Source organism: Pleurodeles waltl, chromosome 9 (genome assembly GCF_031143425.1).
Source record: "Pleurodeles waltl isolate 20211129_DDA chromosome 9, aPleWal1.hap1.20221129, whole genome shotgun sequence".
Classification (NCBI taxonomy): domain Eukaryota; kingdom Metazoa; phylum Chordata; class Amphibia; order Caudata; family Salamandridae; genus Pleurodeles; species Pleurodeles waltl.
In genome coordinates this window covers 58379292-58399232 of record NC_090448.1, presented here as the reverse complement: position 1 = coordinate 58399232, position 19941 = coordinate 58379292, and the positions used below count along the sequence as shown (strand labels likewise).

The window sequence follows — 19941 nt, the reverse complement described above, 5'->3', positions numbered from 1 at the left end:
GGATTCAACTTTTTGGAGTTGTGAAGCCAACAGCCGACCAGCTCCCTCCCCTTTAGTGTTGTGAATGTAAATAAAAGAGGGATGTCTCTGCTTCTATCATGCAAAAATTATTCAGATTTGTTTTTGCTATGAGTAATTTGTGTAGGGTCCTTCGTGTGTGAGTGATGGTCAATTCTAACTGAAGCCTTGTTGCATTAGGTTGTTTTCTGGCTATAGCCGAATCTTTCATCAACATTTCTCTTATACAGGCCTTTCATGCCCCCATAGCGACTGTGTGAATTAACTGACTCCTAGTTTTCTACAAGAAGTTGTTTCGTTTGGGACCAAAACTGTGCCTTATCATGTGGATCCCTATATATATAGAGAGATATTCTTCCTCCTTGTTCTTCTTGGAGCTTTGATCTGATCTAAACCCAGCTGTATGTCTATCAGATTATGATCTGACATGCCACTCGGTACTATGAAGGTGGATTTCAAGTGCTGGCGGAGATTAGGCATGTCAGAAAGTTTTCAGTTCTAGTTAGTATGTAGGGTTCCTGCAAGGTATTGTCTTCTCCATCACAACATGTCTGTCTTTTATATGTTGTATGTTAGGTTTACCTGATTTGTCCAAGATTGATTCCAGGGTTACGTTATAGTTTCCTCTTAGAGGAACTCTTTCATTCCAAAATGAAGTGAGCAATCTGCATTTTTCAGAGAAAAAAATGGATTTCGTCACTCGTAGGGGTGTACTCAGCTCATTATTAGTGTATCATGTGTGCAGAAGTTTGTGACTGACATTGTGTCTGACCATCACTGCAGATCTTTAACAAGCATTTACAATGCAATGGGTCTCGCGTTTGCTAAAAAGCAGACTAGCTAAAACATGAATAAAAATGTAAATGAATGTAAAAGGGGCACAGGCTGTGCCATTAAGCTAAAGCAGGGGTGCCCACCCTGGTACTAAAAGAGTCCTTACGACACTGTAGGACTGTATGCAGCTTATTGTGGCCGAGAAATAGAAGCACTTTAATGCATTTTATTCAAATGTGTTAGACCACAGACATTTAGAGATGTTACCTTTAGCGGTTTCCGGTTCTGGAAGGGCATGTGTGATCAAAGCATCTGGGTCATATCATCTACAGGGGCACTTGTATTTCGAATATCAATACAGCCAAAGGCTGGTGGGTGTAAGTACTGCTACCAACAAGTGTTTCCCATTTAGAAAAGTAAGTTCTGTATAGGGGGAGTTCGTAGTATTACTGCAGGCAAGATTGTGTCTAGGGATTGGCAAGTCTTGTAGTCATGAAAGAGGTGTGTACAATGTAGTATGTGCCATAATATGAGCATGGGAGCCTGGAGAGCTGGAGGGAAAGGTATTACAGTCTAGTGGTTAGGTTTGAGTATTGCTGTAATGCTAAGCATAGAAAGCTCTGTACATTTAGCCGGGATCAAGGCTAGCGTTGTGTCAAAATCCAGAATTCCTAACACAAAATACCATACGAAGGTAGGTGTTTTCCTCTTGCTTTATTTTCCAAGTTTGAGCGGAGCACAGAAATCAAGAAGCTCCCTTGCCAGCCTCCGGTCCCTTGCCAGTCTCCGAGTAACTGCCGCTACAGAACCCTCGGCTGGTCGTTCCAATCATTGGAATTCTCAGCATGTGTTGCACACCAAGAATTACTCAAGTACAACACGTTGCAACGAGCAATGGCTAGGCTGCTGAGCAACACAGCTGTTGTCTACATTCAGAAGACTGCAAGAACATTGTCTGTAAGAAGGACTAGGGAGGGCGCTCAATTCCAGAACTGTCTAATGAATGGTGTGACAAGAAGGATTATAGTGCAAAAATATGCCAGGCCCATTGTTTTGTGAGATTGAGATAGACACCTCCCTACCCAGTGATGCTTTCAGTGGAGTACCATACATACCTGAAAATGAGAGGAAAGAGAGACATCCTAGCACTTGGCCCCCATGTATAGGTTGAAGGGCAACCATCTCAAGTCTTGAGTCACAAGGCGAGATCAAATATTGCTCGCTGTTGTGGTTTAAATGGCCACTGTTTATTGCTTTGTGACCATTTTTGTGCCATCTTTTCCCAATGTATTTGTTCTTCTTGTTCATGGTTTCTCTCTCTTCCTGGTTCCAGTCCATGTCCATTCCATCCAGTTCATTTTTTGTTTATACCACAGAATCATTATATTCCATCACACTGTCGTGGACCATTTTCAACCTTATTTCACGTTTTATCATCCCATACTTAATTTCATTTTTCTGCAGTCTGGGTTGTAAGCCAGAGAAGTCTGCTGAGAATAAGACCTCACTGTTTAATATTAATATGTGCCATGTTTATTCGCCTTTGTAATAATTTGCAGAGTTTGGTGATTATAGAAACAGTATGCTAAAATGTGTCTCTGATAGGTTCCAGGCAGTGTAGGACCATACACAATAGGCCTTTTGGAACTTCAAAAAAAGGTCAAATGTGAGATTCAAACTTTTATAATTAACTTTTTGACGTGTTCCAGGACCCCTAAGGTACAAACATTATCTCTGCAATTGCGATCTTCCAGATGAATAGTCTTTTTGAGTTATCTCCATAGCTCTTGGTCCCAGTTCTGTTGGTTGTCTTAAGTGTTTTTCTACTTTACAAAGCCTTCCTTTTGTCATCCTGAGTTGGGTCCGAAATGTGGTAATGTCCCTCTCAGGGATTGTACTTCTACAATCGTTTTAGCCACTGCTGTGCCCATAGCGCTGACTGAAATCTTAATGTTTCCCAATTCCTTCACAAGCATGGCTAGGGCCATATCCAATATCTCAGAGGTGGTTGCAATGTCTGGCGAGGAGAGTTTGGTTTGTAATCGTTTGGTCATGGCTTGATAGAAAAGAGGGTGGCAGACGTGTTTCGACTTTGACATGTGCTTGCATATTGATACTTCAAATGTCTTGGATTACATTTAGTCTCATTAACAGCAATTGTGTCCCACCAGTTGTAGCCCCTAAACTGTTTTGGATTGTCAGTCACAAGTCATAAAGTGTTTTTGGGTTCCGGAGGGCCTAAAAGGAATGGCAAAATGAGGTGTCTTGTATACAGCACAGGTATTGACCAGGAGCATCTGAATTGGCAACCGTGGCCAATGTGAACGATGGATTCAGGCGATTTAGTCAATGATTAAATAATTGTGTTCATATCACTTCCAGATTCTGCATATCCCAGCACAGCAGGCAGGCTTATCCATAGAAATGCCACAAAAGATGTCATAACTATGAAATGCTTCCACATGAGTAATGAAATAAATGCCTCTGTAAATAACATATGCAATATGTCTCTCTAGCTTATCAAAGGTTATCAAACTACTATCTGTTAGGTTATATATTTTAGAAATGCAAGCATTTTGGGCCTGTTGAAGAAAGATGATGCTGTAACTTACCCCTGCGCTACTCCTATTCTTCCAGAGTAAGCCAGAAGTACTACATGATTAAGTCAGTCCTTGGTAGAGTTGATGGAATGTTATATTACCTTAATGATAACTTCCATAGATGACCCTTTTTTAATTGAAAACTCTTATGAATTATTGATGTTTTTTCTGAAGGCTATAGTTATGGGAAATATAATGGTGCACAGAGTTTGCTTGGTAATCAATAAACTGGCCATAGGTTCCCAGCCAGGGTTGTTAATTTCTAATAGAGACTTCTAACTCCAGACTCCTCAACTTTTGAATATTCCCACGGGCTTCACACTGTATTTGGAAACTTTTCTCCACTGCGCACTGGTAGGTGGCACCTTGCGGCTTTGCACTGATGCTATTCTGCTTTGGAAACGGCATATGGAGCCTATATAGGGTCCACTCCTATGCGCTGATGTCAGTTCCTTTCTTCATGCATCACAGATGTGGATCCGGAGCAACTTTTTGTCTTTTCAGTAGACACCTTTACTTCAGAAATTACCAAACCCAGTGTGCAGGGAAATGTCACTTCCCAAAACTACAGGGTTTACACTTTGTAGGGACTGTTGCAAGCAAATGCCCATGGCAGATCCCCATCAGGTTTGCCTGTGGAGCCTGAAGTCAAGTCACACTTAAAGTGACAGCACGTCGATGAACTCCAAGGCCATTCTATACTGAGATGCAAAGCTCTATATCGTCAAACGTCAGAAGAACTGTGTCAGGAAAGGTTGAGTTCCAAGGGTCTCTCTTGTTCCTGTTGTTAGTCTAGGAGCCAAAGAAGTCGATCTTGAGGTCATTAGTCTTCATGCTCAATATCATTAGATAAGTCAAGGAAAAAACACAAGAAATCTAAGCTGGACTCGACCCCGTCCTGCCACTCTTATACTCTGAGAAGGTGTGAGGGCATTGTCAGGCCTCTTGATCTCACACCAGAAGTCAGTCTAGGTCAGAGCCCATCCTGCAATTGTCTCTGCACATCCTGAATTTCTGGGGTCTTCTGTGATACTGAAGCAGATCAAAGAGCGCTGCAAGGTCATGCTCTGACTTTTCAGATCTTTTCCATCTCCTCTGGTACACCTATAGTCCCTGCAGAGCTGCGAGGCACTCCATCTGGGTTACCGCCAGTGTGTTCGCCCTCAGCGCCAGTTGGACCCTTGCCATCCATCACGGGGCACTCATACCAACTCCACCTCCACCTCCGGCTCCACAACCCTCTCCAGTTTCAGGAACATCGATGCCCATGCTGACTCCATTGATGCCGAAGAAGGGGATGCCCATTGCGGTCTCCAACTCCAGGTCAAAGAGAGGCAGATGTCTGTTGATTCACAACCTACACAGCTTAATGCCCCACCTCCAGAAGGCAAATCCCATACCTTACATGCCTTGTTTGGTACCCATTCCGACAATGATTATGATGCAAGTAATGAAACTGGCCACCCTTTCCATGAGGAGAAATGGTATGATGACCTCCAAAATGCCAGTAGCGTTGATGCCTCCCCCGATTGAGGACTTCTCACACACCCTAGGTCCAGCCACTTAGGAGAGTGCTTAATTTGCAGTGGTCAGGAGGATGGCGGTCAAAATTCTTGACCTCCAGCTCCATGCTGTAGAGGTCAAAACCGATTGTCCGGACTGAAGTCCTTCAGCCAGGACATACCACAACTTAACCTTTACTCCCATTCATAACTGATGCACTATTGGGGGCTCGGTCAAAACCTTGCTCTGACCCTCCAGTAAATAGTCAGATCATGCTGCGCCGAAGACTTGCCCCAGGTGATCTGTTGGGGACTCTGTAGCACAAGTTATTTTAGGTGTCCTGAAGCTCTCCAACCCCATCTTAAGACAAGCTATACAGGACAGTCATAATGCAGCCAAGATCACAATACATTGTGTCTTGAACATTATAGATTCAATCCGTCTTGCCATAGGCTATAGTGTTTCAATTTGCTGCCACGTGTGGCTGCACTTGAAAGGATTTTTGGGTGACATCCAATTGTCCGTATGGATGCGCCCTTTTATGAGACGCTCCTGTTTGGGGACAAGGTTGATTCTGTTTTGGAGAGGTTTAAGGAGTGCAGAACCACAACATACTACTCAGGTTTGTTTGCTCCCCTTCACCAGCCACATCAACCTTACTGTTCCTTACACTGCTTCAGCAGAGGTACCCCAGATCTGCAGCCCAGCCAGCCTAAGACAGACTCCCTGCAGTTCTGCGGCCAGGGCCGTGGCGGCCATCATCCCCATAGTAAAGGTCAGCCAGCCTGCGGTCCCACTTGCAGCCCCACTCACAAAGACCTTTTAGCTTGCCCCTAGTGGAGTACAGCCACCCAGTTGGAGGATCCAATAATTCTTGCTGGGTTTGGAGGTGGATCCTGCAGACTGTTCAGAAGGGATGTGCCTTGCCCTTCATTTTCACTCCATTGCACCTTCTTCTGCCCCGTAATGGCTGACGGAGGACCATCTGTCCATCTTACAGCAAAAAGTGCAAGCCCTTTTCACCAAAGGTTCTACTGAGAGGATGCCTGCACAAGAAGTAGGACATTGTTGCCATTCCTGCTACTTTCTGGTTCCCAAGAATGATGGAGGCCTTCATCCTATTTTAAACCTGTGCCCTTTCAATACCTTCCTCTGGAAGGACAAGTTCAAAATGTTCACACGAAACGAGGTCTTGACTGCCCTTGACCCTCGATACTGGATGGAAGCGTTGGACCCGCAGGAAGCCTATTTCCATATTCCCGTCCTGCAGGCCCGTTGGGGTTACTTGCAGTTCGTTATGGGACAGGAGCATTTCCAGTTTGCTCTACTCCCATTTGGTCTCACCAATGCCCCTTGGGTGTTCACAAAAGTGGTGGGGGTGGTATCAGCGAATGTTCGGAGCTCTGGAGTCCCACTCTTTCCCTGCTTTGATGACTGGTTGATAAAGGCGAGCTCGCCCCAGGCAGTAATCAACCACCTCCAGATTACGATCATCTTTTGGGGCTCATTATCAATGTGACAAAGTCACACTTGACTCCTTCTCAGACACTCATCTTTCATCTGCGCATTCTGGACACAGTTCAGTGCCTTTTCCCTGGATAGCAGAGTCCAGGACATTCAGACTATGATCCTGATAGTTTAGCCTCAGTCCTGGATTTCAGTGAAGTCCACTCTGAGGCTGCTGTGAGTGATGGCCTCCTGCACCCTGCTGGTTAGGCATGCCAGATGGTATATGTAGGCTCTGCAGTGGGACCTAAAAACACAGTAAGCCCAACATCACAGCCCAACATCTCTGACTCTGTTCAGATTTCGAGGGAGACTGCTAAAGATCTGCAGTGGTGGTTACTGGACCGTGGTTGGGTAAGCAGCAGACCCCTCCTTTACCACAACCAGGGTTGGCAGTGGTGACCGATGCGTCCCTGTTGGGTTGGGGCAGCCATCTGGGAGAGGCGGAGATCAGAGGCATCTGATCTCCGCTGGAAGGTCAGATCCATATTGACCTTCTGGAGCTGCGAGCCATCTGCTTGCCATTGAAAGCCTTACTTTGGTCCATCAAGGAGTGTCTGGTACAGATGCTTATGGACAACACCACTGCCATATGGTATTGAAACAAGGAGGATGGAGTGGGATCCTGAGCACTGTGCCAGAAGGTAATGTGCCTCTGGAAATGGCTGGACCATGGACGAATTTTCCTAGTGGTGAACTAACTGGCAGAGTCTTTGAAAACCAGTACAGGTTCACCCAGAGGTGGTTCAAAGTCTCTTCTGTGAGGGATCCGTGCATTGTTCTCTTCGTTTCCACTGAGAATGCACAATGTCATCAGTTCTGCGCATTGGAGTTTCCTTCTGTGTCTAGAGTGAAACTTGTGACTCCTGTATGTGTTTCTGCCGATACATCTTCTGCCCCAATTTCTAAAGAAGATCTAAGTTATTCTACCCTCCCTAGATTGGACACAGAGAGTGTGGTATCCAGAACTCCTGGGAATTAGCATCTGTGTTCCGATCAGGCTGCCTCTTCGGGATGATCTGCTGTAGCAATCTCCACCCTTATGCTTGGAGATTGAGTAGTAACAGCTGAATACCTTCAACCTTCCTCCGGAGGTGGTGGATGCCATTTTGGCAAAAACAGTATACACCTGTCATGGGACAAGCTATGGTTTGGTTCAGCACATGCCATATTGAACCCTACTCCCCCGAGGCTAAATTATATGACCTTCTGTTGTTTAGTTTGTCTCTTGCCCAGTAAGGCTTGGCTCTGAGCACAATTAAAGGATATCTTTCTGATCTTTCAATTTTTTTGCGGTTGCTGGACCAGGCCTCATTATTCAAATCACCTGCTGTGCTTTTTTTGTAAAGGGGTTACAACATATTAATCAGTCAATCAATCAAAGTAACTTTATTCAGTTTAGACTTCGAGGCCATAAAAGTACACTATCATAACATTAAGCAATAAAATATATTCATAAAATCTCATCAGTTTCATAAAAGCCAATAACATCAATAATGAAAACATGGGCGTATGTCACTTAAAGCTGTCCTTACTCTATCCGCTCGTGCAAGAAAACAAGCATCTGAGTGACAAACCTTCTTAACCGGTAAGAGTTGTAAATACAAAAGCGCTGGCCTGACCTGTTTAAAATTGAACATCTTCAAAATAGGGCAAATAAAACGGTTCCTTAAGGCACTATACAGGGAACAAAACATAATTAAGTGCAAAGTGTTCCGTGTGGAAACATTATCGCAACAACAAGTGTAAATGTCTGAGTCTTTAGTCCACCCCAGATGTATCATCAACAATTGATGAAAAAGGTTCATCCTATACTGAGTGAGAAGGTTTCCATGAAAATTAGATCGAACCAAACATAGATATGGCTTGATTGATAGTGCAGTGTGAATTATGATGCAAGGTCTGACTGTCTGTTTCATCCACGCTCCAGCTTCTCTCTCCATCTATTTCCTCTGAACAAAGGCTTTTTTTTGTCCAAATCACATCAGCCCTGGCAATCTTACTTGATTGATTAAATAATTCAGGCCAACCAGGAGCCCTAAAATCAACTCTATGAATTTCAGCCAGGTATTGGAAGTGCATTGTGAGCTCAAGACAGTCCCCCAGAATGAAACGAGTCAGTATTGTATGTGGTTTATACCAATTCTTAAGCCACACCAGCAAAGGGTGTTACTGTTTCATATCAGATATGTAACTCATGCCCTATACTTCATGAACCTCCTCTGAGGCATTGCTATTTGGTAGGGGTGACATCCTTCTCACACATTTATTCTCCTCTCACGGAAGCAATTATACAGAGACATATCCCAAATGTCACATACATAGGTGGCAATCCATATGCACTTATTATATGTCATTCATAGCCTCTATGGATTTGTAGGCTGAGTGCTTTGCATAATCAAAGGGGCCATGTATAGCCCTAGCAAGTGACAGGTGTTTGTGATTCAGGAGCAACTTCTAACTCAAAGAGCTTTCAAACAGGATGCCGAGACAAGGGAAGGACCTTACTTTGCTTAAGTGGTGACCCTTGATGTAAAAATCCTAAATGTATTGTTTTTAGACCTAATAACCATAACCTGTGATTTTTTAACATTAGTGCTTAAGTTCAAGTTATCAACAAATGAGAGCATAAGCCTGTGAAAACCCATAGCAGTTCTTTAAATGAGCATAGCGTTATCAGCATACACTAACATAGCCAAGAGATGCTTGCCTGTTGCAGGTATGTCTGTCCCAACCTTGAGCAAGTGTTGATCCAAGCTATTGATATATTGGGTTAATAAGAACAGGGCTAAGATGCAGCCCTGCTAGGCATCTCTTTTCATACTGAAGGTTAAAGAACATTCTCCCTCTTCACCATAACAAACTGAATCCCCCTCAAGTTGTACTGCAATGCTCTTAGTGGCCTAATGATGTCCTGCTGCACCCCCACAGATCCCATAACTGCCCATAGCTTTTCTCTATTCACTCTATCGAAGACTGAACTGAGATCCATGAATGCTAGGTGGACCAATCCTTATTTAGCAACAGTATACTTTGACACTATCTGGTACAGATTTAAACATTGATCAACAGTCCCCACTCTGTGCCTAAGACCACACTGTATATCCAATAACACATTTAGCTGTTTTGCCTAGGTGCATAATCGATTTAAAATCACTCTTCCTAATATTGTCACCTCTTTGTCAATTAGTGGATGGGTCGATAACAACAGAGGTCCTCTCTACGGCCTTTCTTAAAAACAAGCACAATCACAGAATGTGACCAGGAGTTCGGATAACCATGAATCATTGCCATCTTAAGATAGTTACAAACCAAAGGTGCCCACAACTCAACATTTGATTTAAGCAGGTCACCACGTACCCCTTCAGGGCCTGGTGCTTTTTTAGTCGGCAAGACCATAGTAGAATCTTTCACTTCCTTCCAATCAAACCTAAAGTTGATTAGCCCTACTTGATGATTAAATGAGAGAGTGGGTTCAAGTTCATCATAGATTGATTCGAAAAGCTTAATCCAAACATCCAGGGCAATGTGTGAACTCAACAAAGATCCAGTACAGGTCTGAAATAAGAGTTGATTTACCACCTTCCAAAACAAGCCACTGTCTCTCTCGGAACATGCCAGAGTAAATTTGTCCCACGCTTCCCTACAGAAGTGTTGTTTCCTTTCCTGTTTATATGTTGACTGACACAGGTAAACTCAAGTGGGATCTCTAGGGTTAGATTTAAGAGACCTCTTCAGCTCTCAATGTGCTTTGCTACTAGAATGGTCAAACTGCCTTTCAGATTGGGGGGGGGTTAGGATTACCTTGACTCAGTAACATTAGCTTGACAACCCTGCTTTTATGACTAAATGAGGGCAAAATCGCACTAAGAGCACCTTCTTTCAGTCAACCCCCAAAGTCCTCTGCACATTGCTGGAATAACTTAAAATAAAAATCTGTAGGGTTTATCATGGCACACTTTGTTCTACACCCTTGATCCTTCTGAGATGGCAGGCCGTCATACTTCGGAGTCTTAGCGTTAGGCTAATAAAGAGTTGTAGTCACTTCAACCATCCCACGTCACCTTGAATTTCTTAAGTAAATGGAGTAGGATTGAAGAAACAGCAATAAAATATATTACTGTTTCCCTGCCTTTCTGAGTAAAAGCCAGTATATTGTTATCTCTTCCACAGCCAAGTCTGAATCAGGTGAGGTTAAGATATCCAAGTTAAAATCACCTAACAGCGAATTCATCAAAACTCCCTTCTTAGGAGTGTATAAAGTGCACAGTGCAGATAGCTACGTCATACCTAGAGGAATCTGAAACTGGGCAAACTTCACATAAATGTAAGTTTAAATCTCCCATCAGCATCATTTGAGCTGCCATCTCTAATGCCATAAAATTTATCTACAAATAGTTAAAGTGCCTTAACACGAGTTTCCTTACCTAGGATAAAATTATAGTTGTAAAATTTCAAAATGAGCAAGTTACCCATACACTTGAACCTAAATAGATGAGCTGATACATTCTGAGAACCGGTATCCACAGACTCAATATGACAGTTCTGTCTTGGTGTTGTTAATATTAGCAACCTCTTGTGCATGGAGTCGTTGGTACATAAGAGCTGTAACCATCCAACACAAATTTACATTTTACATCCCAAGTTTCCTTTAAACAGACTACAACAGAACTCTTTAAGAAAGCTATACCACTGTCTGTCCTCCGACTTATTCCCTAGCCCAGCTATATTCCAACTAAGCACTCATTTGCATCACCCAAAGACATATTAGAGACCAGAGGGTCAGGAGGAGTGATAGTGACTATCGAATACAGTCAAACTTGGGAGTTCAAATCGCTTAAAACTTTAAATCTATTAGAAGTAGAAATGGAATCTATATCCCTCCCAATAGCCTTTACCATTTGGTACTCCCTATGTGTAACTTTCTCAACGAGGGTGGTCATGGCTAATGATCTATTTAAAAATAAAAATAAAAAAAGTAGTTCCACAATGCCTGAGCTGTTGTATGTACGTGGGATAGGCACTTTAAAAGATTGCAGACTATCGGGCATTATTAAAATTTACCAATACACAGCCCACCTCCCCACCTCAAAACGTTTAACAACCCTACCCATCCATGAACCCCTTCTGACCATGTTTATATGACAATAGAGGGGGTAGGCCCCCACTCCTGCGTTGATGTTGCGAATGGGTAACCTTGTTCCGCAGCTGAATAAAGCTTTCTCTCCCCCTGTTACCAAGTGGTGGCTGTTGGCCAAAACTAATACAAAAGGGGTTGCTGCTGGTGGTAATCCATGTCTATTGTGTAAAATGAAAGATTACTGCACCCTCACCCCTTTCAATAGAATGACTCAATGGGGTATAAGAGACCCTAGCTTCAAGGGATGTCTTACCTAGGTTTTTCCTGCTATTTACACTAGGGACAGTCCTATGAGACCCCTTTGGAACCTTGCCATGGCCCTTTTTAACTGTGTTCCCACGAGTGTAAACATTCTCCCTTTCAGCCTTTAAACTCCTAATAGTTTGAGTATGTACTTGAGAATTAGTGTGAGGGTTCAACGGCTGATAGCTTTGCAAAGGTTCTTAAATAATAACAGGAACACCCAAGGAGAAAGACTTGCAATTAACCACTCTTTTAAATAAGTCCACCTATTTGGAAATCATAGTCTCAATTGTATTTACCCATTGATTACAGGAGTTGAAAGTGTCTTCGACCAAACTTCTAATCTGATATGGCTCTCCTGTACTCCTCTGCCAGGGCAACGTGCAATGGCTGACTTTTCTAGTAAGGGCTGTTTCTCATTGTTCTCTTTATTCCTACTCCTCAAACCACTCAGTTTAGTCTGTAAAGTCTATGGGTGAGCTGCTTCAGTGCCGGACTCTGAGAAAGTTTGTAGTAGTAGTTAGGATACTTGACGCCGGAAGCCCTACAGTGACAGATGGTGATGGGGGATTGGATGGGGGTGCCTCTTTAGTAGTGGAGGCTGCTAATTCTTTATTGTTATTCTGTTCACTCTGCACTTGACCCTGTTGCTCCTCAACAGGGATAATACCCTACATGATAGCTCTCACAACTGAAGTAAGATATAAAGAATGGTGATATTAGTCCATAGATGTTTATCTACTGTATGGGATGATGTTGCTTCCCGCTTGCCCATAATGCAGAGAGAATGGTTAATAGATGTCAGAACCAAGAGGGATGGCCCACTCTGCTTCGTTCAGGCTTGGATTGGTGCAGATGGACCCGCTCTTGGCACATGCCCAGACTCATCCTGCTTGTGGGAAACTGCAGCCAGTTTATTCCTCTCTGCCTCCCTGTGGCAAGGAGGTCTGGGGCATGTAGTCCATCCCTCACAGCAGGCCAGCACAGCAGTCCAACAATGATGATTACCTTTTCTAGAGTTTATCTAATAAATGATCTCCCCCTGTCACCCAGTTGATGCGGCTCATCCATCGGTGCTACAGACCCTGGGGTGGATAACCTGCGTCCAGAGGTCTTCTCTGAGAGTCTTTGTGTTCCTTCAGCCCCGGGGCTGCCTGGTTTCTCTGGCAGGGGATGCCAGAGGATGCGGTGCAGGCAGAACAGGTTACAACATATGTTTCCTCCCTCTCCCTTTGTCATGCATATTGGGACCTTAAATTGGTCCTCACTTATTTGATGGTTACTCCCTTTGAGCATTTTCACATCTGCCCTTTAAAGATTCTTACTCTGAAGATGGTGTTCCTTGTCGCGATAAGATCAGCACAGCATGTATGTGAGCTTTAAGTTCTCAGTGTCAATCCAGCATACACCACCTTCTTCTCAGACAAGCTGGTTCTGTGGACTCAAGCATTATTCTTTCCCAAAGTTGTGATGCCATCTAAACCATCACCCTGCTCCATCTCGCCCCTTCAAGGAAGAGTGGATACTTCTTTGCCTGGACCTCAAAAGAACACCAAACATTTATTTTGATCATACCAGAGAACACAGAGGGATGATAAACTCTTTGTTGGGGTCACTGGAGCCAAGTAAGTCAAGACTATTCAGAAATGGACCATTTCCCACTGGATTGTTCTATGCGTTAAGCTCTGTTATGCACTGACAAAAAAAGCAGCCCCCAGATGGTTTGTGTGCCTATTCCAAAACTGCTACCACTGCAGTGGAACGTGAGGTTCCTGTCCTGGGTATCTGTCAGGTAGCCACATGGGTGTCACTCCAAACATTCACAAACCACCACTGTCTGAGTAGTCAGGGCATTTTTCCCGCTCAATCCTACAGGACTTATCAGTTGGAATCCACTCACAGACCTACCTTCAAATAGGTACTGAACTGGTTTTTGTTCAAAATGTGAAGAGTCTGTGGTTAGAGGCATATATCAGAAGAACAAGTTACTTAATTTAACGACCTTTCTTGTAGAGACTTTATCTAACCGCAGAATCCTCACTGAACCTCCCACTCTCCCCAGTCTGTCAACTGGAGTTTATCCATTAGGATCTCACGTCCAGGAATCTGCATACTAGTCCCAGCCAATTTTCTATTGAATTCTGTGTCTGGGGGCATGAACAGCCTCAAAGCAACTGATGTCCACACATTTGAGTAGCACCTGTATAGTCTCTGCACATAATTTCTGTAACAGCGTCAGTGCAGAGTCATGTGACGCCACCTGTAAATGTTTAGCTTCAGGCATGTCTAGGTCTATTGATCTAAGAATTTGTGTATGTTCAAGCATCCAATGTTTGCTTGAGAAATCTGGATGAATTAAGTCATAGAGAGGTTTAATGCGTTGTGCATATTCTGGAATGTAAGTTCTGCCAGAGTTGAAAAAACCCAGTAATGACTGTAGCTTCTGTGCATATTCTGGAATGTAAGTTCTGCCAAAGTTGAAAAATCCCAGTAATGACTATAGCTTTTTAATGGTATTGGGAGGTTGTAGTTGCACATATATTTCTAGAAAGTGGGTTGCCAGGCTCTTTCCCTCATCTGATAGTTTGTATCCTTAGGATAGGACATTTAAAAAAGCAATTTTTGTTTTCTTGAAATTAAATTTGTAGCCCAATTCACCAAATCCCACAACAATGCGGTCTACCCGGGCTAAGTGCGTTCTGAGGTCGTCATCTTGTGAGATAGATGCCATCTCCATAGGACAGTGCCTCGGGTCAATGTCAGGTAATATTGGTGTTACACGGGCTGAGAACAATCCTGTACTGTTCTTATTCTCCTGAGGGAGGCAGCAAAATTTCTTTTGAGAGCCAAATGCACTGAAGGCACTTAAATCTCTACTTTCAGGTGCTATCTTTTGGCAGAAAATAACATTGGAAATATCCCAGGTTGTTTTGTATTTTTTGCGCACCAAATTGTTAAAAGTACTGTGCTATGTGCATTTTGTATTTCCTTGTATGACTGTTAAGGTGTCTGTAATGTGAGACTATTCTATAGGAATGGTCCGGCTTAGCTACGGAAAACAAAGGGTTATTCACTGGTGATACGCAGTGTTCAATTACTCCCTGGTACTTAAGTTGTGAGAGTATTTCTTTCACTGGTGCTTTAGCCTCATGTTTATTGTGGTATTGCTGTTGGATCTATGGAGTTGATGTAATTGGTATAACATGGTAGGGGGAATCTCTATCCCAACCTGCATGGTTGCTGTACAATGCTGGAGCCTGCACCAATGCCCAGTCTGTGGTGTAGGCTTCTTTTAGTGTATCTGGAATGAGGACCAAGAAAGAAGGCAAAATTACATCTTTCCCTTGTGGGAGATTATGGACAAATTCAAGTAGCCAATCTTTTTTCTTTTTCTGCCAGGAGGATGTCATAACTAAGGTTTAATCTTCCCCAAAATATAACTTTAGTAGTGTATTCTATGTCTCCCTCAATTACATTTTTTACTTTATAAATCCTGTCAGGTGGGGTAATGCAGCTGTCTACATTTTTGTCTCTTGAAGATTCTGGCGAACTATTGTGACCTCTGCCACGTTGTCTAGCATAGTCACTTCTCACGTCCTGTTCTTCAGCAAACTTCTCAATATGTGTGGCATTATTCTCAAAGATGGCAGCAGCCATTTCATTTTTTAATTCGGGTTTCTGTAGTGGAAGTTTCTCTTCCTTTTTTATTGAAACTTTGATGAGCGTTGTGAATCTTTTCTTGGTTTCACATACTCATTTTGGTTTTCTGCGCCCTCTTCTCTCAATCCTTTTATCAGGTGAATCCTGGAAGGAACAAAGATTGGAGAGTGTCGGTATATTGGTATCTATCAGAAGTTTTTTAAGTTTCCCTATTTATAAGATTATAGCGTTTCTCAGTGGTCTGCGAATGCGGAGATTCTCCCTTTTCTTTTTTATTAACTTTATTAGGCTTTTGTTTATCCCAGCATTTTTAGAACCCTTTTGTGCTTGCATAGTAGAATCCTTATTGGATTTACTTTGCAATTGTGGATTACCTGGTCTGGCTCCCAGACTATCCTTACCTATATTAGCATAGGTTTCTGTGATAATCTTAAGCAACTTGGTTTCTTGTTCCTGTTGAGGAACATCCTGGAGCTACTGGTGTACTGCCAATTCTACTGCTTCCTCTTTTAGATTACTTAATATAATTGAAGACACAGTGGTAAAATTGCCCATTAACTGCATCCCCAAGTCCAGGGCAGGGGCAGCCCGATATTCATTTTAAATTTGTGCAGCAAAAAACTGCACCCCAGGTGACACAGTTGTCCACTGAGGGAACCATCCTGAAGGGTAAGCTTGTTGTGAGAATTCTATGTTTTTTTGAGGTCCTCTATGGGGAGACACTGCTTCCAGTGCGCTATTATTCTGTGCTAGCCGAAAAATTGAAATTGTTTGCGTTTGGTGGGTACTTTACCCATTATTGAATGCACAATCGCTGGATTTATCCCTGCTGTAGCCAAACGTGGTTGTGCTGGAGCAGGCCTAGCTGGGGCGGTGTTTAAGGTCTGTATTACAAATTGTATTAAGCGTCTATATATTTCTACTAAATTACTATATGAACGGCTTACATCTGCTACTGGCAAGGTTCCTGCATTAAAATGTGGCCAATTCTGGCCATGTAGGACCTTCATTACTTAAAAGACCTATTCTAACGTTTTGTTGAATGTGTGGTAGAGCGCCATCAAGTCAATTATGGTGTTCTTGAACAGATAGTGGTATTTCTAAATATGCATATGGTCTGTATTGTGCAGGTGTATCTGCTACTGTGTAATTGTGAAATGTATGTGAGTTCCTATCTACTGCTGGAAAGGTGACCCAGGAATAGAACATTTCAGTTCTATATACATTGTGAGCCTCAACCACCAACGTGAAGTCCCCGACCTCATCAGTGAGCGGATGATTTAATAAATATGTGATAGGTTGTCTCATGTTTGCTGCAATTGCTACCCTTTGAGGGTCTGCCATGTTTAAAAAACAGCTAGTTCAGAGAGGGAAACACCAAGTTGAGAAAATCCTTTTTTGAGGTTCAAGCTTGAACAACCAACAGTCTAAGATAGGTACTACCTATTTAGCTGAAGAGAATATTGCCCTTATACCACGGACGTCTCCGTATAAGATGATTAGGGTGCCTGTAGCATGTAGTGGGACAGAGATACTCAGGAGATCTGTAAAGTTAGTGCCTAACCAAGGTTGGAGGCACCATGTCGTAGAGCTTTCACCAAAGAGAAGAGACTGGGTGGCAGCACCACCACGTGTAGGGGACTGAGTCAAACCCACACCATCTGGCAGCTGTCGGCCTACCTTTGTCAGCTAGGTAGCAGCACCTCACCTAAACCCATAGAGTAAAGGTGATTTGTGGCACTAAGACTCCTCAGGGAATTTGTAGTAGAACAGACCTTACCCCTTTCTCTCATTCGCACATGGTCTCATAGAGGCAAGACAGTCAGAGAAATGGAGGACAGGCTTCAATATATTTTATTGAAATAACTGCATTCTGTGTAATAAAGCATGAGCTGCAATAATTAGGAAAATTAAACACAATACGACTGTTATTCTGACCAATGTGAAACAGAGTGAAACATATAAAAAGTCCCAACATCCTGTCACACTAGTGAATCTAAATCCCTACCCACATTTCTATCTTCTACCTGAGAGCATACCAGTGTTAGCCCTAGTCTGCCCGTACTAGTCTCTGGAAGGAGGTCCCGGCTCCATCCCTGAAATAATAAGCAGGGGCTATCTGCTGGCAGTCCCTCTAAGTGGCTGGAGCGACAAGGCAAAGTTCAGCAGAGCTGTGATGACATGATACAGCATAACATGGCTGGCTGGAATGTCCCCTCTAACCTTATTTTTGCCAGTGTGGTGTTTTTATAATAAAACATGTTTTCTAGGAACTGGCCTGATGTGATAATGCGTCTTTTCTGTATAAGGTGCACTACATATTCTTGGACAGGCAATCCTTGGTAGATTATCATATACAGCATTGAGCAGAGTACAAGACGAGAATGTCGTGCAGAAGGAACTAGTAACAATCCCTATGTGGAAAGACAACTGATAAAAATAATGAAACATCACTGCTAAGATAAAGCTATGCCAACATAATATAAGAAATAAATGAACTTGGTAAAAGGGCACAGGCTGCAGCCCTGAAGCTAAAGTGTGTCCAGCATCGTGCTAAAATGGACCTACAGAGTTTCCAGACCCAGTCTTACACCCGGCGAAATATTCATAACATGAGAAATCTGTGGTTAGATTGGCTCTGCCAGAAAGAGCGTTACCGAAGTTAAGTAACTTGTTCATCAGGCGACTTAGCTATAAATAGTGCATCAGGTGCAGTGATACCAAGGGCCAGAGGTGTTAGGGGCCCAATACACCCAAATTATGGCTTTATGTACTGCCCAGCCAGTGTACGGGAGACCCATTTACCTTGTTTGCACCAGGGCCCATGACATCATTGTTATGCCACTGATTAATAAGAGACAGCAAATTAAGAGAACAGGAATCACGTAGGTGCATTATTTCTTATTTCTGTGCAGCAGTGGACCTGGGTAAATCCTATTACAATGTATATATGTAATGATGCATGTAGAGCAGATTCCTAGCTAGATAGCAGTGCTAACCATGTCACCACTCACCTTTAACTCTGGGTCTACATCTTTCGAAAAACTAAAGATCCTAACAACATAAAGATAGGCTTTGCAGGAGCACTGATTTAGATATTGGTGGACGGGATATCTCCCACCATTGTGACGGAGTCATTTATCCACCAGTATTTAAATCAGACCCATTGTGAGTTAGTCGAATTTAGGTGAAGGTATTCCAGGGACCCCAATATCCTATTCCGATCACTACACCTGCACCTAAAACCAGCCATTACGAGTTTGTGGTCCCAGAAAGGGGAATAAACACACAGCTTTGCACCATTCCAGGGACAATTCTGCTGTCATTTGCCATCTGCTATGAGCAGGTAATAAATGTCAGTATGGTGGGGGTGGTATTGGTGGAGGGTAGTTAGTAGTGGCAGTAAGAGTGTCCAATGTGAAGAGAGGCAGTGGCATGGATGGGAGACGCATTCTGCACTTCCTCGAGGCACTGGAAGGTGTGAGAGATGGAAATGGGTTATTACACCTTGTAAACGGGGCTTAACCAGAAAAAAATACTGAATTGTTACGGGACTAATGGTGAACTTCATGTGGTGCTCTCACTCGATCACTTTCAAGAAACATTCTGAAACTCATTGGAAATTTTACTGAATTTATAGCTGAGGCTAATAATTTTTTTTATTTTATTTTTTTTATTCAGTTTACATCCTCCTTTAATGTTTGAATTTCTGAGTGATCTTTAGTAGCATTATGTTTCACCCATTCAGATCATGTCTATTCTGGTGCCAAGCACAGTGCGTTTCAGTTTCCTACAGAGCATTGAGAACCACATTGAAAGAAGAACCAGTTGAACCCTGTTCAGATATGGAGTTGTTTTTTCCAGAATTGAAATGAAATGTATATTTATATAGCGCACTTTATCATCCGTGAGGGTCTCAAGGCGCTGTCTATGGGCACAGGGAGATTAAGTGATTTGCCCAGAATCACAGGATGTTGAACCAACGCCTAGACTCGAGCTCGGGTCACCAGCTCCTGAGGTGGTCTCTCTGACCGCTGTGCTACATCCTCTTCCTCAGTTAAGGTGCACTGTCTCGTCATTCATCGTCCCATTTTGTATTTTCGCCAGACTGATTTGATATAACCATAGTAAATCCTGCAGTGAATAAATTCATCTGGAGATGCCTCATTTCCTTCCCTCAGTGTATTTTTTTTTATTTCTAGGCAAACACGGGACAGATGGATGATAGCAAGGCGCAGTGGAAGCTGGCTACCTGCAACTTAGCTCTGATTCAGGTAAGTACCTTTTGCCATAGTTAACTGGAATTCTTATTTGTTAATTTAAGGTTTTGTTAAACATATGTCAGTTTGATAGGTGACTTGTGTTAAATCTAACATAGAGCTTATAAAGTCTATATTCATAAGTTTCTGTAGGGAATGTAAACTTACACTTGCATTCTCATGCAGATGTTTTACCACATATTTGGGTTGCGGTGGAGAGACAAACACGTATGTGTCC

General features: G+C 42.9%; 1 protein-coding gene across 4 annotated transcripts in view; it reads left to right on the top strand.

Moving 5' to 3' along the window:
- Window positions 1-19941, top strand: part of SLC41A3 (solute carrier family 41 member 3) — a 283615-nt gene that overhangs the window by 144787 nt on the left and 118887 nt on the right. For all 4 annotated transcript variants that reach the window (XM_069206274.1, XM_069206276.1, XM_069206275.1 and 1 more), the window contains one exon: window positions 19647-19718. In XM_069206274.1, coding sequence (XP_069062375.1) covers window positions 19647-19718 — 72 coding nt within the window. The remainder of the gene's footprint in view (window positions 1-19646; window positions 19719-19941) is intronic.